The 27,125-nt window shown below is 34.2% G+C and overlaps 1 protein-coding gene across 2 annotated transcripts in view; it reads left to right on the top strand.

The window, feature by feature from the left end:
• LOC129754451 (probable cytochrome P450 301a1, mitochondrial) overlaps positions 1–26,199 on the top strand; it is a 66,692-nt gene extending 40,493 nt beyond the window's left edge. For both annotated transcript variants that reach the window (XM_055750538.1, XM_055750539.1), the window contains exons 3-7: positions 4,557–4,707; positions 14,310–14,422; positions 24,772–25,167; positions 25,230–25,644; positions 25,751–26,199. In XM_055750538.1, the coding sequence (XP_055606513.1) occupies positions 4,557–4,707; positions 14,310–14,422; positions 24,772–25,167; positions 25,230–25,644; positions 25,751–26,074 (1,399 nt within the window). In that variant the 3' untranslated portion in view covers positions 26,075–26,199. The remainder of the gene's footprint in view (positions 1–4,556; positions 4,708–14,309; positions 14,423–24,771; positions 25,168–25,229; positions 25,645–25,750) is intronic.
• Positions 26,200–27,125: the final 926 nt, after the last annotated feature.

Here is a 27,125-nt window from a genome sequence, read left to right as displayed (position 1 = left end):
TAGCGGATAGGCTGGCGCGAATCTGGTTTTGGTATGCCAGGCGTACTGGGTTCGATTCCCGGTATCGGCAATAAAACTTTTGGGTTCGAATCCCATAAGTGGTTGACAGGTAAGATGTGTTTTCTCCTTTAACTGGGTATATAATAAGAATGTTCAATCAGTTGCCAGCTGGCCAGGTAAATACACGGATGCCGGAATACCTGTAAGTAAACTAGCCCACCTGATTGACTCGTTCTTCCAAAATACACATACATCAACACACGGAATACATTCACTCCATAACAGTTCATACGAAGCCATGGGGTCTGGGTATGATGTACGCGCTGCATTGGAGATTTGTCGAACTTAATAATCAAAGAATGCATGTGGGCACATACTTAGGCAGAAACTGCGGTGAATCCGTGCACCCATGGTGGATTACCAACATATATACATACATCCAAGACTACGCTACGGTGTATCTCTACTGTACGTGAGGATTTGTTGTATAACCTGTAGCCGTGGTTTGCGTAACCCGCAAAGATTTGTTACTTCGTCTTTGGATCCTATGTCTCCTCTTATCTTTAGCGACTAAAGCAAACGCATTGCAGCCAAAAATGCGTGCATAGTTCAAGTCAGGCTTCTTGCCATACCACATTTCAAATGGTGTCTTCTTATCCAGAAAAGCTCGATCGGTTTGGCCAGCTTTGATATGTCCTTCACCAATCTCTCGTCACAGATCATGTAATGAGTCCCTCCGGAATCCATCACGAAGCGAACACGCCTTTCGCCATTCGTAGGAATGGCCTTGGTGGTAACCTTTGCCTGACCAATAGCCTTCTTCCAGGTTCTGCCAACCTACGGAGGCGCCGACTTCAGAATTCCGCCAGTCAGCGGAGGTGCGACTGCGAAGTTGTTCTCGCCTTCGAGATTCCGCTCGACTGCGAGGCTGCCACGCCTGCAACCGTAACTCTCAGCTGCTTGCGGCCTTCACTAGCTACCTCGCCAGGAATAGCGACGGCGCGCTGCATCGTTCAAGCCGCTGCTTCGCGTTTGGCAGCTGCACTTGGGGACCAAGAGTGCAAACCACCCGGACGCACGCCTTTTCTGCCTGCTTACGCTTCACGCGTGCTAACATTGCTTGAGCGCTCCCTTTGTCACTGGTTTGAGGAAGTGCAGATGTTTTGGAGGAGCACAGAATCAAGAAACAACCGTTGATGTCGACAATTGACCTTAAGTTGAGCTCCTCTGGCGGCAGAACAGCCAGCGCACCCTGGATGTGGCTGTATTACTAGCAGCAACAAGTGGACCTTCTAGCCTCTGCTCAGGTTCGCTCCCATCCGGTCCATCTCCCGTATGATGAGGTCGTACTCATAGAAGAGTGACTACAGTGAGTCGAACCTCTTCATAGGGAGTGTGTTTAATCGCCCTCGGATTGTGATGATCGCATTCGTACCCTTTACCTACCAGATAGGATTCGCAGAGGATGTCCAAGACGTCTTTGACAAAATTGACCCCAACAATTTTGATCAGGACATCGTTGTTGATGGCCATCTCTAGCTCGTCCATCGCAGCTACCTCCTATTCCATCCGCCTCTGGAACCTAACAGCATTGGCTGCTTCTTTCCCTAGATTCTCCAACGCCAGCGAGTCCACCTCTTCCGTCGGAACCCGGACCGGTGTGTAGGAGAGCTTCAGTCAGGCCAGACGTCTCTATAGGCGCATCTTCCAGACTCCGAAGATCTCCGCTCTACCGGCTAACAGCAGTTCCTTCAAGAACCCGCCTGCCGTGTGAGGAAGAGTCATACCAGCATCGGCCTGAGGTAGCTACTGGCCTCCGAAGGTTGGTTGACCACTAGCTCCGCCTACTGCGATGCACCTTTCGAACTTCGGGATCGACATTGCAATCCAAAAATCAGTAGAGATAACGAAATACTACAAACAGTCAAAGCAAGGTAACCACTGGACCCTTAACCTGTTAAGGTGGATATTGGATTATCCATCGGTCATATTGGCAACACTTCCTTTATGATTTCCTATCTGGCAACAATTCCAGTGAACACTTTGAATTCACTCTTGGTCGATTCTAGAATAAAGCTCATTTTTCGTTGGCTCGTTTGCTAATATGGGATTGTTGTGCGAGTAGGAGCAGAATAATCAAATAAAACTCAATATTAAAAGTCTTCTTATTATTTGTTGATAAGCTTAAGGGCGTTTTTTCAAATTTATGATTATAGATGTAATGTAAATCATCAAAGCACATTTATGTAATAATCTTGAAAAATGATAAATTGAATACAAACATTCAAATCAATTTTCTATATCTAAACAACCATGTCAAGATCTTCTTGGATTTAAAAATTAAATTAGATGAGCTTACAACATTGCAGTATGGTTAACTTTTTCTGAATTCTGTGGCATATATTAATTAATCCAATTTTTAATATTTAATTCAATAGTTTTTTTTTAAGTATTCAGCATCTTCTTTAGCTATAGCTTATGAAAACAATGTTTTTTTTTCAATTATCCGTTTATCGTTGCTAAAAAAATGGGATACACGGATAATTGAGTTCAACCTGTACATAATTTTATTTGTAACAGGAGAATATAAGGGCTTGTGATATAGCTCAGTTGGCAAGTCTGTTGTCTCCTGAGCCGATGTCCGCGAGTTCAAGCCCAAGAGTAAACATCGAACACAGTTGTACCGGATAAGTTTTTCAATAACGATCCGCCAACTGCAACGTTGATAAAGTCGCGAATGCCATAAAGATGGTAAAACGACTATAATCGAAACAAAAAAAAAACAGGAGAATATCTACAAAAAATTAACGATTTTAAGAACAGATCAAAAGCCTTGAGCACCACATTTCTAACATTTATTTTCAAATGTTATTGGCTTGTATTTGTTTTTAATTCAAATAAAAATAATTAATTTCCAAGTGTAGCCTTTTAATTGATTCGAAGATTTGAGAACCCTTCGTTTAGAAACATTACAAATTTATTTTTTATTTTTAATAATTTTTTTTTTAATTTTCAATTTTGTAACAAGCAGATGCTAAAACTGATTGGGCTATCTAGCGCGATCGAATAACATGATTATGATATAAATGGTAAGGACAACCTGAAACATCCTGAAATTGTCGAAAGCTAGTAAAGTATGCATCGGTAGTGTTGAATGTTTTTTTTAAACGAACACTCACATACATGATCTCAATGGAACTTTGTTTCTTTGAAGGGATCAAATTAACTAAAGTCTAAGGCGTACATCTTTGAAGGATATGATCCGCTAGCATGTTACAATCCTGTAGGCCATGGTCGGCGGCTTATGAGAACAACATAAACATACTAGCTCTCTATAAGGGTTTTTATTATATTTTTTTAATGACATTGCTTGTCTTGTGTATTGAGTCCAGCATTCTCTTCAAGCTTTCTAATTAATTACCCTACTCTCAAAACCTTCAATTATTTCAATAACTATGAATTTTATTAACAATGTCACTTGTGAAATGTTAAGTTAAATTTTCACCAAACCCCAAAATGTCTTCAAAGCATTGTCTAAGAAATTTGATGTACTATAAGAGCTGTTTATTTCGTTAACATAATCTTTTTTAATGAAGTTTGGTAAACTTGTTAATCAAATTATAAACTCATTCGAACAGTTGCTGTTACAAAGTTTCAAGTCCAGATTCCTTCAATAACTCAACAAAAAACACTTGATGTAGTATGCAATGCAATCATGAAAAATATTCTATGTGTCTTAGAGTCATTCGTTATAAATTTGAATTATATTTAAAACAGCTAAAATTATGGGTGCATCAAGTTTTAACCAAACTATTACAGCCAAAAAACAGCCATGAATATTCATATTTCTCATCAACGTACAACAGCAGACCACTTCATGATAATTACAAAACGTCACATCACTACACTTTGAATGACACCTCATCTCACAGATAGCTAGTAGCGTCATTATAAAAATCGCTAATTTTCTCACCCATTTTGAGTCGCCTAAAGTCAGTGACTTCGCTAGCTGATGGTTATGAAAACAAATGGAGAGAAAAAACTAACAGCAAACAAACCACAATGTCTCGCTCTAGGTAGGATGCCGATAATATAAACCAACCAGTGCAGATTGAAACAGACTGAATGAACCATTCATATTTAGCAGCGACCCGTTGCCGGTATTATTATGAGCACGCAAAGCTTCTGTCAAGTGCAAGGTCGTTCGAAAAGCCTACTGGCTTAATTATTGATGGCTTTGTTCAATGAAATTTTTTGGTTAACAATTAAAAATTGGTTTTATGTTTTGCAACAAAGATTTATTAAAAAAAACCTCATTTTTAACTTATTCAGTATTCAAGCATTTTGAAATACTTGCTTTTGATATGTCAATAGTAATTCCAAAGACAAAAAATTTTTGTTCATGATTGGTTTGAGTTGCTTTCTCATTCTCTATCATTTTCATTAGGTTTAAGTTCATCACTGTGTGAAAGTTTGTTTCAGATTTGCTACTTTAAAGTGGTATAAAAATTATTTGAAATTCTCTCTAACGGCTTTTAATTTCCTTTCCATTTCAGCGTCTTCCCCATCATCGGTCAATACAAAATTTCTGATGTCGCTATGATATCGTTTCTGCTGTATGAACATTTCGGAAAAATCGTACGGCTCGGTGGTTTGATTGGGCGACCTGATCTGCTGTTTGTCTACGATCCGGATGAAATAGAAAAGGTAGGTATATCAGAAAAAAAACTAAACTCGTATGGTGGCAAAAACCAGAAATGGATCCTGAAGAAGTGATCCGGCTACATACCTATCAGGTATACGTCTGAGCAGCTGTGGTCCGCTGATTATCATAATTTGAAATTCCTCATGCATATGAATGAGAACCGTTTTACGTAATATGGACGATCTGCCGGCGAGACCGGGCGCAGTTTTCGTTTCCTAGATGATTCCTGAGATGATATTTAAGCTTTTTCTCGGAAATTTGGAACACAATCAGTGACTTTTATATCAGCAAATTAGAAAATGATACAAAAATACAGAAGAAAAATTGCCGAAAATAAAGAAGAAAAATTGATTTTAAAAGTTAAATTCTACAATTTTGAGAAATGTTGTTGAATTTTATTGACGTTTTTCGGCGAGTTTTACCAATTAAAAACGTTCTTAACAGTTGTCCAGACGTTTCGAGCTACTTTGGCATTCTCTCATCTTCAGTGGACACGTAAATATATTTCAAATTACAATTTAACACTACAATTACAGTTTTTGATTTCAAATTTACAAACTACTGGCTTTCGTCCATACTAATTTGTTCTGGCTTAGTTTGTTTTGTTTTGCGTTTACATTCGTGTGTCAGTATCTGTGTTAATTTGGACGGGGTCGTATGCTGTTTTAAAATTACATGAATCTCGTTGTCTGTTTACAACATTGTTGTCCCCTCTTAGTTTAATGGCAAAGGTTTCTGTAGTTATTCTTGCGTTGTATCCTTCTACTCGTTCTATAATTTTGGTGTTTTCAAAATTTAAAATATGACCAGTTTCTAAGCTGTGTTGTGCTAAACCAGTGCTCATTTGATTCGTTGATACATTTTTTATGTTGTTTGATTCGTTTTTTCTAAATTCTGGCTAGTTTCACCAACGTATGATTCTTTACACTTTCCACATTTTTTTCCGTAGACCAAATTAATGTTTTTATTTTTTGGAGTTTTATCTTTTGTTTTCGTGAAAATTACGTTTTCAATTTGGTCTAATGACTGGAATGCAACATTAATATCATTAATCATAAGGTGTCCACTGAAGTGGAGCGAATGCCAAAGTAGCTCAATACGTCTGGACAACTGGTAAACAACTTTTTTAGTTTGCAAACTTTGCCGAAAAACGTCGATCAAATTCTACAACAGCACTTCGCGGCGATTAACCAACATTCATCAATTTTTAGAAATTCGAAATGATATCACTACAAGTATTTCTGAAATTTCTGAATTTCTTAAGTTTCATTATTTTCTTCAATTTTTTTTTCATGTTGAAAATCAATTTTTCTTCTGTTTTTTTTTTAATATATCCAAAATTCAATTTGGTTTAAAGTTACATAAAAAATCGTTAATATTCTCGTATTTTACAAAATAGGTAATAACAGCAAAAAAAATACTTGTTTCCTTTTTTCGCAGAAGTCAATTTTCTAGGGGGCTTCTAGAAAGTTTATCATTGTTTATATTATTTATAATAATTTTTGTAACGTAATACAGTTTTGTCAGAAAAGCAGAATTTTTTTTAAATGATGTCTACCTATTTTCAAAAGTTATTTACAAAACAAAAGCTGATAGAAAAAAAACTAAGTATTGTGATTTCGATTCAGGGCACCTAATTGAATCGAAAATTAGTTCATAAATTCTGTGCTACACGGAATAATGTTAAATTTGTGGCCTTGTGTAATCAAACCTTTTTCGAATGTGAAATTGAACATTCAGAGGGACAAGAAACACAAAACAAAATTGAGGCAAATATTTTTTTAGGAATAAACCATATGAGCATGAAATTTGTAATGACATAAAAGATTTTTTGTATAATCAAAGTTATACACGGTGTATTTCGTAGAAGGACTTAAAGAAAAAAAATATAGTAACGCTAATTTTTGCATGGGCTGAAAGAAGAGCTTTTTCCGGTTCATTTTCACAAAAAATTAAAATATTCTGTCGGTGACCCCCCATACAAATTTTTTTTTTGAAAATTTTCTATTTTAATTCTTAAAAAATAAATATATTTTTAGAGTTATAGAATATCAGAGATGCTAATTATCTTAATTTTGACTTTCACTACTTTTAAATAAAACTGATAACTCAACAAGCACATCAAAAACTTTGAGAAATTTTCAATTTTTTTTTAAATTAGTAACAGAGCTGTTTAAACGTAAAAAAATGCTTAGAAAGTGTCTTCTAATCCTAAAATTTAAATTTTGGCTGGTAAATCCTGTCAGCAGTCTGAGTCGGTCAAATTAACTGAAATTATTAGAATTATCTAGAATAATATGAATTTATTTATGAATCCATTTTCATTCATTGTCATAAGATTTTCTGATTGTGGCAACACTGAAGTGAATTTTTATTTTTTAAAAAAAAGCTCAATGATTAAGAAAATCAGTTAACACTAAGAAGCGCTTTAATTTTTTTGTGATAACGCTTATCGTGATGTGATCTGCAGTAAAAACGTTTGTCTTAATTTAAGCTTTTAAAAATTTAAGAAAATAAATATTTAAAAGTAAACGATCCGTTAAAGACAATTTTTGATGAGAAATTAGTTTTATATTTCTCCTGATTTAAATTTCTGAAAATTCCATTTGCACTTCAGACTCATTGCAAATCGCTACAGCAGTTCAATCTAGCTAAAATTTTGCATGCTACTGTCTTTTGATACAATCATTATTATAAGCTTGAAATTTCCTTTAACCTTTTGATTTTGATCGATTTCCAGTCCAATTTTTATAACCCTGCTGTACTCTGTGATGCTTCCATTTTTTCAAAGGGCATAACTGTTAAGGTTAAACTATCCTAGCTTCAACGGTTTCCAACCTACTATATTATTTTAACAAGCTCTTGAATTCTTTGTTTAAATTAAATTTGAATTTCACAGTTTTTTTTAAATAATGTTATTTAATGTGAAATGGAATGTGAATTGCAAATGATCGATAGCAAGCTAGACTGCGGCACGTAACATTCATCATATTTTGTTCATCTCTTACTTATTTTAGTTACTCTACTGTACGCTGAAATTCTTCTTTGTTATAAAAAAGAACCTTAATGAAGCATTAATATTACAGTAAAACAATCATAACTTCTACAATTTTATACTAATAATGGTAAAAACTATAATAATCATTGGTTTGAAAAAACCATAAAAAATCCATCTAAACAAAAAAAAAACGCATAAATCTGGTCTAAAATCTTTGATAATATTGAAATTTCTGTTGAAAAATATTTTTTTTTTCATCGTTTTGTTGAGAATGAATTCCAAAATATCACCAGTACTTCAATTCTTAAACAAAAATTATGTACAAATGATTTATAGAAAACTAGCTGACCCGGTGTGCTTTACTACACTTTCCAAAATCAAATGATATTTTCAAAAATTATTTATTTTTTTATTGTTTTATTGGCATTATAACATAATTCATAAGCAACCGCTATAAAATGAGAGCTGCAGCTGGAGTTTCGAATTGCAACACAAAGATAACTTAAACTAATATTTTGAATCTTGCTCTATAAATTTGTGTAAAAGATCCGATAATTTTGATCTGTCCGTAGGGTCTCAAATTAATCGTACGCAAACAATCTAACTTATAAAATATGGTTGTTTTTGCTTGATATTCTCTGGATTTATGCCAAAAAACTGATAATAGAGCCTCCCCTCTCCTTCCCTTCACCCCCTGCTGAATGGAGGTCGTGGTCTTTAATAATCATAACCATTTTTTCCTGTCCAAAAATCCTCTTATATCAATAATAACTTCATTGGTTGATAAGTTTTTAAGCTTAACAACATAATTTAAAAGGAGCTCCCTTCTTTCTTCCCCTCTCTACACTGTAAAGTGTAAGAGTCTATAACATTCGTAGAAACATATCTCGTAACCAAGTACCTTTCCATGCCATATTTGTTTCCATTTGTTGGTTTTGTTTGCATAAATTGAGAACTTATGCTAACAAAAGTGTAATGGGCTCATCTCCCTCCTCCTATGTACCTACTCACTGAAAGGAGGATGGTGTGTCAGATATTCATAGAATCATAGCAAAATGATTTTCCATGTTAAGTTTCGTCCATTTCTCGGATTTTATAAAAAAAAAAGTTAAATGTAAGCCTTCTCTTCCCTTCCTATATTCCCAATTCTATCATCCTACTGCAAGAAAGGAATTGCTTCACAAAGAAAAAGTATTTTTCGTACTCAAATACTTTTTGATGCCAAATTTAGTTTCATTTGCTCAATTAATTCTCGAGTTATGCAAAAAAAATTGTATGGAAGCCCTCCTTTCCCCCTTTATATCTTTCCGCTGAAAAAAGAGTTGGGGCTTAAATTTACAATAGAAACATTTCTCGTATCCAAAAACCCTCACATGCCAAATATGGTTCAATTTGCTCGATCAACTCTCCAGTTATACTGAAAACTGTAAGAGAGACCTCTCCTCCCCCTTTTCATCCACCTTTTTGAAGGAGTGAGGGATTCCAAATATTCATAGAAGCATTTCTCGTACCCAAATATCGTTCCATGCAAAATTTGGTTCCATTTGCTATTGTAGTTCTTGAGTTATGCAGTAAAAATTGTATGAAACTCCCCTCCTTCTTTCCTTTCTCCCCGCTGGAAGAAGGAAGGGGTCTCAAACAATCATTAGAACATGGCACGTTCCCAAATACCCGCCCATGCTAAATTTGGTTCCATTTGCTTAATTAGTTTTTGAGTTATGTAAAAAATTATAAAAGAGGCCCCTCCCCCCTTTATATATCCCTACTGGAAAGAGAGAGGGGTCTCAAATAATCATAGAAATATTTTTCGTATCCAACTACCCTCCCATGCCAAATTTGGTTCCATTTACCTTAATAGTTTTTGAGTTATGTAAAAAAATATGAAAGAGGACCTTTTAACTAAATTTTATATTTTAAATTATATTGAAAACTGGTCTGCTTGGATATGTTTCAATTTGATGTGAGGTAAACAAAATTCAAAATGTCATAAACTATCATCAAAATTTTTATATTTGTTTTCTAAAGTGCGTATCCATATGCATCAGAGCCTGCAAATAATGTGGAAATATTTCAAAGAACAATTTTGAAATAAAGAAAAGATTTTTAATACTTTGTTGATAACCAATCAAATGGTGTTGGACTGTTTTTATTCATGTGTCATAATTTTTTTTAAACCAGAATTGGTTCTCCAAGATATAAACAAATGAATATAAATTCATGAGATATTTGGATAACACCAATTATAACAAGGATATTTCAAATAATAAAATTTTGAATAAAATGCTCATATAAAAATCAGTTTTCAAGAAAATCCAAATGACTTTCCTCTCCAGGCGTCGACATTTTATATTGTTTTAGAATGACAAAAACTTGAATAAAAATAAAAAAAAAAATTTTAATGAAAAAAGTTACTATTCCATTGCATTTGAATAATTTTACAGATAAAAATTTCTAAATATTGACAACGATTTTTCAAAAAAATAAAACGTATGGGGACTCACCGATCAAATATTTTAATTTTGCCAGAAAATGATTCAGAAAAGGCTAAATTTTCCATTTCTGAAAAAAATAGAGTTACTGTATTTTTTCTTTTAAACTTCTTCTATAAACACACCGTGTATAAGTAATAAACTAATGGATACTTAATTTAACTTTTTTTTTACTTTTTCTGTTGACTATCGTCAGTTGTATGCATCTATCACTTTGCTACCAGCTTGTTGATGTGCTGAATTAGTATTTGATGAATGTATAATGATGTTAAAAATTGATAAGTTGTTACAGAAACCACATTCCAAAGAGGTGGTAGTGTTTTTGAGTGTGAGAGTGTGAGAGTGTGAGAGTGGAATTGCAGTTCAAAATTTACAATTAAAAACTAGTTTCAATTTGTGAACGCATAAAGCGTTGACTGTCGTAAAAGAAATATTTTAGTCTAAGAGTGATATAGGATATAGTATTAAATTCGCCCGGAGGCGAGCCAATTATCTGACATGTATGTTTAAAGTTTTTTTAAAATATCAAGTAATTTCCCATTACTACGATAAATTCAAAAAAAAAAACTTTACTTAGAATAATCTTCATTTCAAACCACTGAACACCCCCTCGTTTGCACGGCCTTGTCAAAAAGTTGTATTAATATATGAGGGTCAAATTAAAATTTTTTCATCTGTTCCGGATTTTCCAGTACATAATTTTTATTTTTTTAAACATAAAATTTTGGCTTTGTTTTACTGTACCTTATTTCTTAATAAACAGATTTTTCAAACTTTAATTAGAGTCTAGTTATTCTCCCGGAATCCTTGTTATTTAGAGTTGTGAATTTTCCATAAAATTTCAGATATTTTTCTGAAGAAATGAATCCAACTGTGTAAAATGAAATTGCAGGGAATAAATTAAATAAAAATTTAAATCCGAAAAAAATCCGTCTTGTCTCCCGGTAGGACTTGAACCCACACCTCTCTCCGACACTTTTTCACATTTTTTTAACATCATCAGCTAATCTATTCCCTGAAATTTAAACTTACACAGTTGAATTCATTTCTTCACAAAAAAAAGTTTCGCTGACTAAATGCTTGAGTCAGGACACATCAGATTGGATTTAATTTTTTCAAACTCGATATTTGGAGTTCTTACTTATTAACAGATAGTTTCAAGATGAGGTCTTTGCTTCTCTTTTAAACTCTTTTTCTTCATCCCTGGAGAGTAAGAATAAGAATTTTAAATTAAAGTCTTAAAGAGTCTTTAAAAAATTATTATATTATCTTAAAAGCCAAATGATTAATTTGAAAAATAATTTAACAATATTTAAAGATATGATGAAATATATTTCTACATTGTGCATTTGGTAATAAATCAGGTTCTCTTCAGGATGATTAAAAAATGATATTTTTTTTCAGCCTCCTCATTGAACCTTTTTTTGATGCAATATTCGCTACTGTTTTAAAGCCGGTCTAACGCAATTTCAAATCCTAATTAACAAACGAAAATCTAACGTTGCTCCAAAAGAATGTCATTCCTACAAAATATAAGTTAGCTTTTTTATTTCTGATAAAATTACACGTGTAATTTTTAGGCATTGATATGATTTATAAAATCGAAAGATGCTTCTATTTTGTTAAGGAATAACTTTTATTCAAAATCAACGAACAATTTCCTTTTTGAACGACGTTAGTTTTAAATATAGACTTGACAGGATGAGATGATTTGTGGTATTTAGGCAATTTGTTTTTATTTGTATGAACAAAACACTCTTTAAAAAATTTTAATAAGTGGGTATAAAAGTAGCACAAAAAACTAGAGAGTATTCTTTCCAGTATGTTTTATCAACTTTGGTACAAAAGTCAGATTTATTTCGAAGAGATGATTCAATTTACAAATTGTCAAACATCGTTCACTTTTCAATATGTTTGAACAATTTTAAAACGCATGCAAAATGAGGTGTACCCAAGCAACCAAAAGTCCCATATCTACTTAAATGCGTGCCTTCAAAGTTCGAATTTCACTGAACAAAGGTTCCAGAGCGAATTGGTACCGAATCTTCTTGAATGCGAGCATGAAAGTTACAAAATGTTCCTCAAATAGCCTTTTAGTGAAACGTCAATCGCATCACTCAGTATTAAAGTTACAAATAGGGCCTAGAATAGCCTTTTTTGTAACATGTCAATCGCTTCCATTCTGTTCAAAAGTTACAAATTGGGTTTAAAATAGAGTTGCCAGTTTATCTTCGTCTATAATTCTTTTTATTTTCTCATTTCCCTATCTATCTTCTATCTTTTCTTCAAAAAGTGAACTAAATATAAGCAAACAATTGTAATCAAACAAAACGAGTTTGGCTCCTTAAAGCCTAAAGTTATGAGCCGTTACAAATAAAGAATTTACAAAAAAAAAGAGTTGCCAGTTTGTTATGACAAAATAGAATATTTCAAGCTTTTTATTTTTCGAATATTTTAACTCAATTTTCACCTATCAACATTTCCTCCACATTTCATTGCATGTTTGCAGATATATAAGAGTCAAGTACGCGCCTTGCTTATGCAAAAACTTCATTTTAGAAGATTAAGAAAAAATAAAATTTCTAAGCATGGTATCGTTGAAAATTTCGGATGTTGAGGCAGTAGTAAATGATAGAAGAGCTGAAAATGTTGTAGATATATTACGGTTAAATCGTTACAAATTACAAGAAGTATGTGCATACTTTAAATTAATTGATTCAGGCTGTTTTCAAACAAGTAACAATTACAAATCTTAACAAATCGAATACAGACTTGAGGAATGAAGTCACCACAGAACATGTATAAATTTAACGTTCAATTTATTTCTTAAATTGATATATGAAGAGGACTTTTCAAAACCTTGTTAAATTCGCTTTATCTTTTGATTTTCATAATGATTTTCAGATAAGTTTTTAAAAAATCAGTGCGTATATTGAAAAATTATTTGGACTGGCTCAATTGATTAGCATTCAAAATCAGAACTTTGAAAACACAATCGGTTTCTCGAAGGGGCGAAAACGGAGAAATACAAACCAGTTACAGTTTTTTTTTGTAAAAAATTCATTCCAAATAAAAAAAAAACGTTTTATCGTCTTTTTATTCTATTTTGAAATTTAATTTGCAATTTTCATTATGAATAGGTTGTCTTTGAATGAAGATGAAATTCGATAAAAAAGAAATATTTACAAACTAATTCCAAATTCTAAAGATTAAGGCAAATTGAATCAGTTTCCGAAAGGTAGAGCAAAATACACCAAATTTTCTGGTATAGAATAAAGTTGGAATGTTCTAGTAATTTCCATTTCAATAATCTAAAAAGGGTTTATGATAACGTATTCCTTCTTCTAAACTGATAAGAACTTGAATCACTTATCAATGCTGAGCATCGACTTTATTGAACTTCAAAATTTTGATAACTTGTATTATTTGGAATTCAGATATTTATCACTAAAATAAAAATTATGTTTGCTTTTAATAATTCAAAAACTAGTTCCATTGTCATATAACACAACCGGCTTTATAAGCCAACATGTGGGCCACCAAGGCGAGGAACCTTTAACGAGCATATATTTTTAAATTTTTTACTTCCGGAATGTCGTTCCGTCATCGGAAACCAAATAGCAAGAAGTTGCAAAACCGGTGCTAGTTTACTACTTTATTTTGAACTCACCCATTTGCCGCCATCAATCGACCAACTAAAGCTGAAATGAATGAATTTCAAGGTTCGTCGCTTCTAAAACCAGACGCACTCAGGTCTTTCGATCAAAACTTGCATGCGAACAAAGGTGGAAAAAATAACAACTAAAATGAAAAAGACAATAGCTTTGAACTTGACTGATTCTTTTAGCCGTTTAACCCCTTCTTTAGTCCTACGGTGTATGGGGTACCAGTTTAAATCGTAGTGAATACCGTGGAGAAACAAAAAAACCACTTGAGGAATGCGCCATACACTTTTCTAGGTCATATCTTGGCTCCAGCGACTGACAACAAGTTTCCGTTTGTTTCACTTTTCCTTATTTTGTTTTTTTCTTCTCTCTTTCTCGTTCGCTCGCTTCCACGTGGTCTGTTCCCATGCGTGATGGATGCAATGCAACGCGGATCGGTGGTCTCGATCTAGGTCTATCGAAACGAAGGTCCAACGCCGTTCCGGCCCTCGATGCCAAGTCTGGTCAAGTACAAGAGCGAACTAAGGAAGGATTTCTTCGGTGATCTACCCGGTGTCGTGGGAGTGTAAGTAGAAAAATTTAAATAATTTAAATAATTATGAAAAAAACAGAACCTTTGAACTTCATTTTGAACCTTGATTAAGAGATTTGTAACTGCGAATTTGACTAAAAAAATTATTAAGCTCAAAATAGTTCAAAATTTTTATTATTTAAAAAAAATCTCCAACAAACGACTTTTAAGTGTAGGAACCCTCAAAGAAGTGGTTTATTACCCTTATGAATAAAAATATAATAAATTCAATGTAAATATTGACAGACAACAAAATGGTCTATTATGACCGAATGAATGATAAATTTCGACAGTTTAGGTACATAATCACACACAGGCATGCGCATGCTTCACGCGTTTGATTGGCACCACAATACGCAACTTCTAATCAATGGTTTTACGATTCAAGCCAACAAAAACAGCATCTACGTGACCCAGTGTTTAATACGAAAGCTTTCACTATACAACTGAGGCGAACATGTGGCTTTGGTTTGGGTTTGGTACGGTTTGCACTGAAAAGAGGTGAAATTGAAATGCACCACAACAAGTGAAAACTTTTTTTCTATTCGGAAAGTCTCTGCAGCTCTGCCAACAAAGCGTTTCGTAATTATAACTGGTCAATTTAAAATTACCGGTGATGCGGACATTTAATTATTTTCTCGATCGGAAAATCAGCTGGGCTGGAACGATCACTGCATGCATTGAACTCGAGCTTGAGCAGAAAATTTAAAAATTTGAAGGGAAATGTTGCTTGACATTCAAAAACAAAAATGGTAGCTCAGAACTAGAAGTCAAAATCATATGAGGCCTTCAGAACCAAAGGAGTATAAGTGACAAAATGATCGATTTTTAGTTAATGATGCCAAACGATTTTTCATATTCCAAACTATTTTTGATAATTTTTTTAGATTTTAAGAATTTTATTTAAAGTACTTTTCGTTTGATAGAAAAATAAAAAAAACTCGAAATAATGTTTTATGCACTTATTATACCTCTTTGGCTTCAAGGGCTTCATATTTATAATTTGGATTGAGGGGATGTTTTTTAAAAATCTGACAGGTTTGCACTGGGACCTTCAGATTTTCCCCAAAATTTTAAATTGGGTCCATTTTTACAACATTTAAACACATTATTTTATTTTTATCTATCAAAATGTTGAAGGTTGGATTGTTTTATGAAAAAATAGGCCATATTTGAAACACACATAACTTCGTCAGATTTTAACGGAAATCTTATAATTGCACATCAAAATCCTTGAAAATTTATCACATTTTTTGTTTTTACGGAATTATTGGGTTTTAAAACTTATTATTGAATTTTGGATACATTGAAATGGTTTGACAATATTATTTTATATTTTGCTAACCTGAACCAAACTGAATGAAAGAAAAAAAAATGAAAGGTTTTTTACTAACAATTTTGAAACATTAATTTTTGATTACCTCTCAAGTGGGTTTAATATGAATAGTTGCTTGTTTATTGAGAAACTCGTGTATTTAAAAAATGCTCAGCAATAAAAATGCGTTCATTTTAACTTTTGTCATTCAAAACTCAAATCAGTGCATAGTTTTCGCTTTGGAGATATTTTTTAGTTGTTCCAATCTCCAGCAATCACTTTTATGTCAACAACACTTTTATTCAAAGGTGCCTCACTGCCTTAAATTTAGATTTTATTTATATTATTTTTTGTGGTAGAAAAATTCAACTGGAAATATGTTTTTTTCGGGAAGTTTTTGCGGCTTGCAGTCTTGTTTTTAGCTAAAACGACGTTTCGATTTGCGTTGGAAACGTAATTCAATACGTCATTTTTGCTAAAAACAAGACTGCAAGCCGAAAAAACTTCCCGAAAAAAAGATTTTATTTATAGACTTGCTAAAAAAACTGATATCTTAATTTTTCTAGGATCATCTGCAAAGTAAATTGTCTTCAGTTCTGAATTATTTTCCACAATCTTGGGGGATTTCAAACACTTTTGTGGACATTTCCCAGCTAACCCCACGATAAGTTTGCCAAAGAATGTTTTATTAAATGTGCTACCGTTTGAAGCAGTTTGAATTAATTGTCTTCTTTTTTCTCCAAAATCATATCAAACAAGTAGACATGACATCACTATTTGAAGTAATGAAAAATAACATTTGTCATGGTATGAAATTTGGCGATTTTTTAGTGCTTCAAACAACTATTTTTTCATTTATTCAAGCTACATACCTAAATAAATTTAAATTTAAACTTGCTTTAATGCAATAATCAAGAAACGTTTTGGTCCTGCAATTAGAAAAAATTGTAGATAGTCTGATATTTGGATCACAATATTTTTTCCCATTTGTGTCCCTATCAGCCTCCATGTCCCTTTTCACTCCATATTACGGTACTGAATGATGCTAAAAAAAAAATGTCAGTAAAGGACTTATCTTCAAAAGGAGCTTTGATATATTCTTTAAACCATGGATGGCCTAGATTTTTACTAAAATAGCCTTGAAGCTAGTGCACAGCATATTTTTTCATAGTAGTTTCGCATCATTTATCCGCCTGTTTGTTGTGTACATCGAAAGAAAAAATCAAGGTGCCTCTGTGAGAAAACTTAATTTTTCGAAAATTAGTATCGCTATGCACCATTCAAAAGCTGGAACTTTCTCCTATCATTTAAGCCCATAATTCATCGGGGGGTCTAGAAATAATTTTTTTTTGGAAGATTTTTTAACCTTTTCAATGGTTTTTTCAAAGACAAACTCATAATAATCACTGTAAAAACGCTTGTCTCACCTGTAGCGTTAATCCAACTCAATATGTCAATAACATTAGCTAATAGGAAATCACCCTGGCTACAACTTTGTACAAGACATTGAAGTGATAAAAATTGAGAGAAACGAGGTGGAATGTCAAAAACAGATTGATTATTATTTCATTTGAAAAATCTAATAAAATCTCTCATCACTGATTGTACCAATACCAGAAATCAAATCCATAAATTTGACAAAAAAAAACGAAAAATATACTGATTTTCATCAAATGAAACTTGATGACCTTTGTTTTTGGTCATCAGCTAGAATTTTGGGAATGTTGCATAAAAAATCGTAATAATTTGAATAATCCGTTGGAAATCCTGAAAATCCGCAGATTTTGGACATTGATCCGTAAAACCGCAGAACTGGTGAAAATTTGTAGATCTGGACACGTTATTTCGACACTGTATTCGTACATACTGAAGGTATGTACGAATGCTGCTCGAAGAGACAACACTCACTTGAAGCGCGCGCGTGAGAGCAAATTGAGCGAAATCGTCTTTAGAATTTGCAAACATGGCGTACCTACATTTCATCAAATCCGATTTATACCGACTTGAAGTAATCACTTCTACAATCTTTTACTTATTGGTTCGTAACGTTGTTAACGATTCAAGCTATCATTTCCAATGCGATTTTATTTTTGCTTGGCATCAAAAAGATTCAAAACTCATTAAAAAAAAATTAAATGTTCTGACCCCCGATGCAATATTTCAAATTTGGGTTGAAATGAAAGGAGAAAGTCCCAGCTTTCAAGTGGTGCCAAAATTATTGGGCTAATTTTCGATAAATAAAAGTGTTCTATGCTTGATTCAGATGATGCAGATAAAGTATTCATGTTGGTTTACTGTTCAAATAACTTAGTTTAGAACAACCATTAGATAAGTAAAGTCCTTGTTATAGTCTTCGTAAAATGCTTCAAGCTTTGAAATCTGAGGATGAGATTTCAAGAAGCTGACCGAACAAATGAAAATAATCGTGAATATCGTATCCAAGGTGTGTATATATGGGATGTGTAACGATATGTGAAATTCTCGATTCAGCCATTTTGATTTTGCTACTGCGGTGTTCGTGGAGTTTGTTTACCAACAAAGCCCTCAGCTAAAGCAAATTTACCAATGTTTACAAACTAACTCACTGAATCTCACCGCGCTCTTCTCGCCTACTTACTGAAAAAGTCAGAGAGCCTAGTGATCTAAGAACCTTGATCGTATCTAAGCTGTAACTCACTAGCAGTGGTGCCATATGCTTAGATTTTTCACAGTTTTTATGTAATGGATAAATCCATTGAAACTATTACAATTTAACAGACAAGATTTCAAAATTTATTGATCTGATAACAGATTATTAAAGTTCGGACACTGTTATTGTTATTTCATAGTTTCGTATTAGTAAATAGAATGAACCACCACGAGAGATTTTAGTTCTTCGTTGCCATAAGTACCTACTTCGACTTATTGACAAATAAACAGTTATTTCATCGGGATAAAACCTTAGTCTTGTCCTGACATTTTGAAATATTAATTTAAAACAAGACTTGAATCATTATATTGAATAATGGTATTGGAACATTAGCGATGCGAACGATAGAAAACTGATATATAGTACTATATTACGTACTTAGTTGGATAACTGTTTGGTTGGAGAAAATTTGTTGCTGTGATCTAAGTTTATAGTTAATTGAACAATTATTTAAACATTTTATTTTTCCCTAAAAAAGTTAAAATTGTAGAAAAATAGAATGTTCATTAAAACTGGTACTGTTATGAGGCATTTGTAATTATAAGTAAATTGGAAGATTAATTAAACATCGTACTTTATTGAAAAAGAAAAGTTGAAAGTTGGAAATGTTTTCTGTAATGTGCCAAATGAAAAAACAAACAGAATACTCACTTAAACTGGTAAAGTTGTGACAGAAGTATTATGGGATCAATTCATAAAATTTGTAATGTAAATATAAGGATCGTTAAAAAAAACCCCCGTTTAGTTTGTGCGAGAGGTCGTACAAAACGAGATGATATTTAGAAATGTTGAATATAGTTTGGAATATGAATATGACGAACGAATCAAGATGGCTTGTAAGAGGTCAAGTCCAAATAAGTTGGGCGAGAGGTCACAATAATTCATCAAAAGACGGCTTGTAAGAACTCAAGTCCCATTTAGTTTAAATGAGATTAAATTAAGAAATCTTGAATAATAACTCGAATAAAAATGGCTTGCGGAAGACAAAATTGAGTAATCTTGAATAAGATTTGGAATATTAATATGTTGATCGAAACAAGACGGCTTGTGAGAGGTCAAGTCCAATTTAGTTGTGCGAGAGGTCACAATTTAACTGTAGGAATCAGGAGCGTGTATAAAGATTAAGTAATTAATTATATCAGATGACTTCAAATGAAACCCTACGGCCGTTAGCTTTTCATGATGTGTGTGCCGTAGGGAAGTTTTGGCAAAAGGTTATTGTGTTAGTGTGAACGGCAAGGAAAAAGAGAACAGTGTGTGTATAAATATGTGTGTGTAGGAGCTCGTCCTTGGTAGGTGTAACCAATTCTGGCAGTTAGAAAAAATCTAGTTTATTGTGGACTGACACGTTTCTACTAATTCGCGTTAAGGTGCAAAAGGAAAACAAAATGTCCGACGAAGTAACTTCCGGTCGCTACACTAACAGTTCATCAAAATACGGCCTGCGAGAGGTCAAGTTTTGTTTAATTTGTGCGAGAGGTCTCGAACTAAACAAGATGAAATTTAGAAGTCTTGAATAATGTTTGGAATATAAACATATGATCGAAACAAGATGGCTTGCGAGAGGTCAAGTCCAATTGAGTTGTGCGAGAGGTCACAATGTAACAACTCATAAAAAGACGGCTTGCTAGAGATCAATTCCCGTTTAGTTTGTGCAAGAGGTCGCAAACTAAATGAGATGAAATTTAGAAATCTTAAATAATGTTTGGAATATGAATTTGAGGATATAGAAATAAGATGGTCATTGTGAGGTCCAGTCCAATAAAGTTGTGCGAGAGGTCTCAATGTAACAACTCATCAAAAGACGGCTTGTGACTGGTCAAGTCCCGTTTCCTCTATGTGGGTGGTCGGAGACTGTATGAGATAAAATTTAGAAATGAATATGACGATCGAAACAAGATTAATATTGAGAGGTCAATTCCCTTTTAGAGTTATGACATGACCTTCTTTTTTGTAAATTTAACAAACTTTGAAAACATACAGATTTTCACCTCAAAATAAAATAATACGAATTAAAACTTTGAACCAAGGGAAAGGTTACTGTAACGAGCATAATTAAAAAAAAGATACTGATGCAAACTGTTATGATTGAGGCAGACACATTTTAGGCATTTTGAAAAAAATAATAATTTTTTGGAATGTGAATATAATGATCGATAAGATACGGCTTGTGTTAGATCAGGGGTGAGCAACCAGCGGCCCGCGGGCCGCATGTGGCGCGCAAGACCCTTGTGTGCGGCCCGCGAAGCTTTTTTCAAATTTTTTTGCCTTAATTTTTTTTTACCATGGATAGTTGGGAAAATTACAGATTGTTAACTTTTTTCTGGCATTTTAAGCGTTTATTATGTTCTGTTCAAGGCTTAAATGCAATATTGTTTATTGGCATAATGTTATATTGGAGTGTTTTTTTTATTAGTATACTTTTTTCCTTCCACAAGACCAAATCCGTTAAAGTGAGTCGGAAGAACAGCCAAAAATCGGAACCTACACATGGTCAAAGGAATTTCGAAGCCGGTATAGTGAAGTCATTACCTATTTTCATTCCAAATATAAAGTTGAATGATAAAAAATATGCTCAACAGATTATTTTTTTTAATTATTCTATTCAATGGCAAAAAAAAATTGAACATAAAACTTCTGATATGTTTTTTTTTATTTCTGAATATTGACGAAAATTACGAAAGTTAAATAATAAAGCTTGGGTAAACGATTTTAAGTTGTTTATCAACATGAATCAACCCACAAAAATATTAGTTCGTGATAAAAAAAATGATATCTGAAATTCTGTGATTCCACCCTAAATGTCTTTGACGATTATCTGTGATGCTTTTTTCAGAAATTTGATAGGAAATGTATCAGAAACATTGATAAATTGATTTATTCCACTTATAATTCGCAACCCACATTACCAGAGTCAAAATATACACAGCAATTTTTTTTTGCTGGAAACCAGCAAAATTTTGCTGGTTTTTGTCCCACTGACTTTCCAGCAAAATTTCCAGCAATTCAAATTGCTGGAAATCAGCAATCCAGATTGCTGGAAACCAGCTATTTCTTTCAAAACATTCGGCTGTATTTGGTATCAAATTTATATTTCAATTCGAAATTAGGTATTGAATACTGGCTGTTGCTTTGATGAGCGATAAATAAGAATTATTCCATTTTTTCAATTATGTAGGTATTTATTTCCAAAATTATACATTTTTTAATATATCAGCACCAGCTCTGCTCTGGGGTGGAAGCTTTGTGCCAAAGTGCTGACCACCTGAAATAGAGTTTTGATTAGTATCTTTCATGAAATATCTACCTATCCAATGAAAACTCACCCTTGACTTGATGTCTGCAGACCATGGTTGCTATAATATAGAGGAAAATAAGAATAATTGATTAATCTATTCAAAGTTCGTGAAATAAATTCTCACCTTTTGCAGCGTACGAAAACAAAAAGACCCCAATTTGACAACTCGATTGCTGATTTTCCAGCAAACTAGATCAGTTTCTGGAAAGTCCAGCAATTTGAAATCCGATTGCTGGGTTTTCAGCTAAAATGACAAGAACACAACCGAATGCTGAAAAATCCAGCAATCAGAAAACCGATTGCTGGTTTCCAGCAAAAATTTGGATTGCTGAACATTTCCAGCAATTTTTTTGCTGGAAATCGAGGCAAAAATTTACTGTGTAGCTTGAGAAATCCTATCGCAATGATATCTAAATCAAGGGGCTGAAAGAGAAGAAAATTTCCGAACTGACATTTCAGTACCGCACTGACGTTTTGGTTCCAAAATTCCATTGAAATCAAAGGGGAACTGACGTTCTGGTTCCAAAAAGTCAGTACGGTCGGTTTGTATGTGATTTGACAGTTGCTTCAGTCCTTTGATCTAAATAAGATTAAAAATGGTGAAAATTTGGATAAAAATTTTAAAATCAAAAACGTAGTTTGGAAGATAGTTGCTTAAAAATACGTGAAATTGAACATTTTTCTGTGATTTCGACAACCTTGCTTAACATCTGAGTGCAATGATTCAATGCAGAACTTCAATTTAAACAAACGAGTTTTTAAACTATGGAGGAAAAAAATCTAGGCTTTGAGGACACATTTTAATGGTGGAAAAAAAATCACAGAAAGTCAAGAAAGCGATTCAACGTCCAACGCTGAGAAGACTGTGATTTCTTTAAAAATATATTTATCACACTCTTAGTTATCACTGTGGTAAGCTCCAAAGGATTTTTAAATGGAAGTGATGACGAATAGTATCATCGGTTTAAACAAGAATGTTATAAGAACGAATGTTCACAAAAAAGTATTATTAAAAACCATTAAAAATTGAGAGTATTTAAAAATGTCAAAGATCTAGCGAGGTACCTTTTCAATATCGGGTTTTAAAAAAAGTAGTGTTGCTACTGCCGTGAATTTGTTTTCGAAAACGTGAATTCGTTTTATCTTTTCTTTTTCAGATTTGTTTTCGCCAAAATTTTGTAGTTATGAAAAATTACGAAGTTCTGATAATTATCACAAAAAAAATTTAAGTGCGGCCCGCCGACAAGATTTCAAATTTAAATTGACCCGTTGGTTCAAAAGGTTGCTCACCCCTGTGTTAGATCAAGCCCAAAAAAGATGTGCGAGAGGTAACAATATAACAATTGGTCAAAACACGTCTTGCTAAAAGTTTTAAGCCGTTACTTTATGCGACATTCACAAAATGGGAATAATATTTGTAATGGGAACTTAACGATGGATAGAACTCTATAAAATTTAACTCCAATATACAACTACGTAACTATGTTAAATTCATTAATAAAACTGAATTCGATAAAACCATAAAGGGTGATACGGTCAAAATTTGGTCAAGGGAAAACGCGTATAAATCGGTGAAATCGTTTATATAAAAAATCAAATTAAATTTCTTTTTCAAGTTTAATCAGTATAAAATTTAGGAAAAATATTCAGATAGGCTTCCGCTTTTCCGAATCCGAATTGCCGGGCCTTACGCTTAACCCCTGCCATCAGATTTTGTACAGCCACCTTGTCCATCTTCTTCGCCGCAGAAAGCCAGTTTGCCTTGAACTGCTGCTCGTCCTTAGCAGTTGTTTTGGTCTTCTTAAGGTTCCGCTTGACAATAGCCCAGTATTTCTCAATTGGGCGGAGCTCTGGCGTTTTGGGAGGGTTCTTGTCCTTGAGAACCACCTGCACGTTAATGGCGGCGTACCACTCCATGGCCTTTTTACCGTTATGGCAAGATGCCGAATCCGGCCAAAACAGTACGGAACAACCGTGTTTCTTCAGGAAAGGCAGCAGACGATTATTCTAACACTCTTTCCCGTAAATTTCTTGGTTGACAGTCCCGGAAGCTATGAAAATGCTGCTTTTCAAGCCACAGGTACAGATGGCTTGCCAAACCAGATATTTCTTCGCGAACTTTGACAGTTTCATGTGCTTGAAAATATCTGCTACCTTTCCCCTTCCTTTTGCCGTATAAAACTCCTGCTCCTGCTCCTGGAAGCTGCTTGTAGCCGGCTTTGACGTAGGTTTCGTCGTCCATTACCACGCAGTCAAACTTCGTCAGCATCGTCCGGGATCGCGCTTCGGCCGTCGTATTTTGGAGTCACTACCTTCTTGTAAGTCGATAGTCCGGCTCGTTTTATGGCTCGATGCAGGGTTGTAGACGATACACCCAGCTTATTTGCGGCATTTCAGAGAGAGAGGTTAGGGTTTCGTTTGAAACTACCGGCAACTCTCTAGGCAAGCAAGCTAAGTTAAGCAAACCTCATTAGATTCTTTCGTTTATAAAATTTATGAACTATGGTTTGGAAAAAAAAGGAGACACCTTATCTCCAATACACAGGAAATTCAATTTTCATAGCGCGAAATAGATTCAGTACAATTCATTTAGTGAGAAATTACACATTGTAGACCCAAAGGACCAACCCATTAAAAAAGTTTGTTTTCTTAAAAATGATATTAGTTTTTTTGCAACGTCCCGATAAAATGTAGAGGATTTTTCAAAAGTTTGCACAATATTATTCCACGTCGTTGTTCTTCGAGTGACACCATTTGTACATACCATTTAAAAAACTGATATTTTTTTAAATATACAGCGTGAAAAAAACAACATGCCAATTTTCAAGAAAAAAAAACTCTACAGCCTGATGCAATTCGAGTCGAGACAGGCTTTTTTTGAATCCGTAGAACAAAGCTATCGCCTGGCAACCTCCAAATGTAATATTAAAAAATTATTTCAGACATTTTAGCTAGGACCTTCACATACAAAACTACAAATCATGTATTTTCCTTATCTGTATTTAAGTTGAAAAAAACCTTTTATTTTTTTTACTCGTCAGTCACGGTGAACCCTGGCGCGAGTTTCGTTCCCGAGTCCAAAAACCGGTGCTGCAGCTATCGACCGTCCGCCGCTACGTAGCTCCTCTGGAACAAGTAACGGAGGAGTTCATTGACCGATGTAACCAGCTGTTGGACTCGAATCAGGAACTTCCGGACGATTTCGACAACGAAATTCACAAATGGTCCCTGGAATGTATCGGTCTGGTGGCTTTGGATACTCGCCTAGGGTGCTTGGAACCCAATCTGGACCCCAACTCGGAACCTCAACAGATTATTAACGCGGCCAAGTATGCACTTCGGAACGTTGCCACCTTGGAACTGAAGGCTCCTTATTGGCGGTACTTCCCAACACCTTTATGGACTAAATATGTCAATAATATGGACTATTTCGTGAAGTGAGTAAATTGGATTGCTAGTAATGTTGTGATTGTTAAAACATTTTTATATTTATATTCAGGGTTTGTATGAAATACATCAAGAACGCAACCCAACGGATGCGGATGAACGAAGGACGAGCACTGGATGGAGAGCCTTCTCTGTTAGAACGTGTTATCAAAAGCGAGAACAGCGACAAACTAGCCGTCGTTATGGCATTGGATTTGATCCTGGTTGGTATCGATACTATCTCGATGGCCGTCTGCTCGATATTGTATCAGCTGGCAACACGGCCAGTCGAACAGCAGAAAGTGCATGAAGAGCTCAAGCGGCTCATGCCTGATCCGAAGACCCCTCTCACGATTCAGCTGCTCGATCAAGCTCACTACCTTAAGGCGTTCATCCGAGAGGTTCTTCGAGTATACAGTACGGTTATAGGGAATGGTCGAACCCTCCAGGAGGACACCGTTATCTGCGGTTACCGAATTCCAAAAGGGGTAAGAACTGTTTTTGACCATTTGATAACACTTCGCAACATTTTCGAGGTCATTGGTTAGAAATAACTTCCCCCCTTGTTTTCTAATAATTTCAAACATCTTTCAGGTCCAATGCGTCTTCCCGAGCCTGGTGACGGGCACGATGGAGGAATACGTCACCGATGCCAAGACCTTCAAGCCGGAGCGTTGGCTCAAGGCCAATCAGGGCGGCACCGGAGACAAGCTGCACCCGTTCGCTTCGCTGCCGTATGGTTACGGAGCCCGGATGTGTCTGGGGCGTCGCTTTGCCGATTTGGAGATGCAAATACTGCTGGCTAAGCTGCTCCGGTCCTACAAGCTCGAGTACCACCACGACCCGTTGAAGTACGTAGTGACGTTCATGTACGCGCCCGAGGGAGCTCTGAAGTTCAAAATGACACCCAGGGAGTGAAAGTCCCGAAGATTTATGTGTGCCGATTTTTTTTTATTAGGTTTACGAAAATTGTTATGTAAATAATCTGTACGGTTGTCTTATAATCTAAAGTACCTATTTTATAAATAAAGTTTTCTACCCTATCACAGTGGTGTTATGTTGGGATGGGGCAGTTTTCAAAATAACTCCGTAGATTGGAACAGCTGATAGAATCCAACCAATATTCTCCCGGACAGAGCTGAAAGAAAAAAGGATTAGAATCAATTCGAAAGGGTAGAGGTTATAAAGTTTATAAAAAAAAGAATTTAAATTTCTGTTCTTTAAGATTTTTACATTTTCCTTGAAAACATTGATATTTTTTGTGTCTTTCATGAAATTTTTTAAGTATTGAACTTCCTTGACTTCCTTGGACTTACCTTTTATTTTTAAATTTAGTGGTGTTTTTTTACCTTTAGTGAATTTTAGATTTTCAAGAATATAAAATCGAAAAGATCGAGAAAGAGTCTAGAAAATCCAGAAATTCAAGAAGTTGAAAAAATAGAAAACTACGATAATCAGAAATCAGAAAATCATAAAATTAGGAAATTGAATGTCGACAAAAAGTCAGGAAAACAAGGAAACCAATAGGTCTAGAATTTAAAGAAACTCAAAAAGGAAAAAAAAATTAAGTAAGTTCAAAACATAAGAAATTGATGAAATCAACTTCTTCAAGAAAGTAATAAAAAAGAAGATATTCAGCAATATAAAAATCTGCACGCTAGAAATTATTAAACCATTTACGTTTCAAAAATAACCATTTTTGACCTTTTCCCGGGAAATGCCATTTTATGAGTTCTCCATGAGAAGTCATAAAATGACTTCTAGGGGAGAAGTTCGAATATGGTTATTTTTCAACCGAATGGGATTCAGGAGGAGAAGTTGAAAAATGGTTGTTTTTAAAACATAATGTAATTGAGGGAATGTTAACGAAGAAATAGAACATATTGGAATGTTTTCGAAGAAAAAATAAAATTTAAAATTGTTTGTGTTTTTCACACCTTTTTATTTCTTTATTAATTTTTTAGGTGTT

Source organism: Uranotaenia lowii, chromosome 3 (assembly GCF_029784155.1).
Source record: "Uranotaenia lowii strain MFRU-FL chromosome 3, ASM2978415v1, whole genome shotgun sequence".
Taxonomy (NCBI): Eukaryota; Metazoa; Arthropoda; class Insecta; order Diptera; family Culicidae; genus Uranotaenia; species Uranotaenia lowii.
Note: the sequence above shows the minus strand (reverse complement) of the source record. Positions and strands in the feature narration are given on the sequence as shown.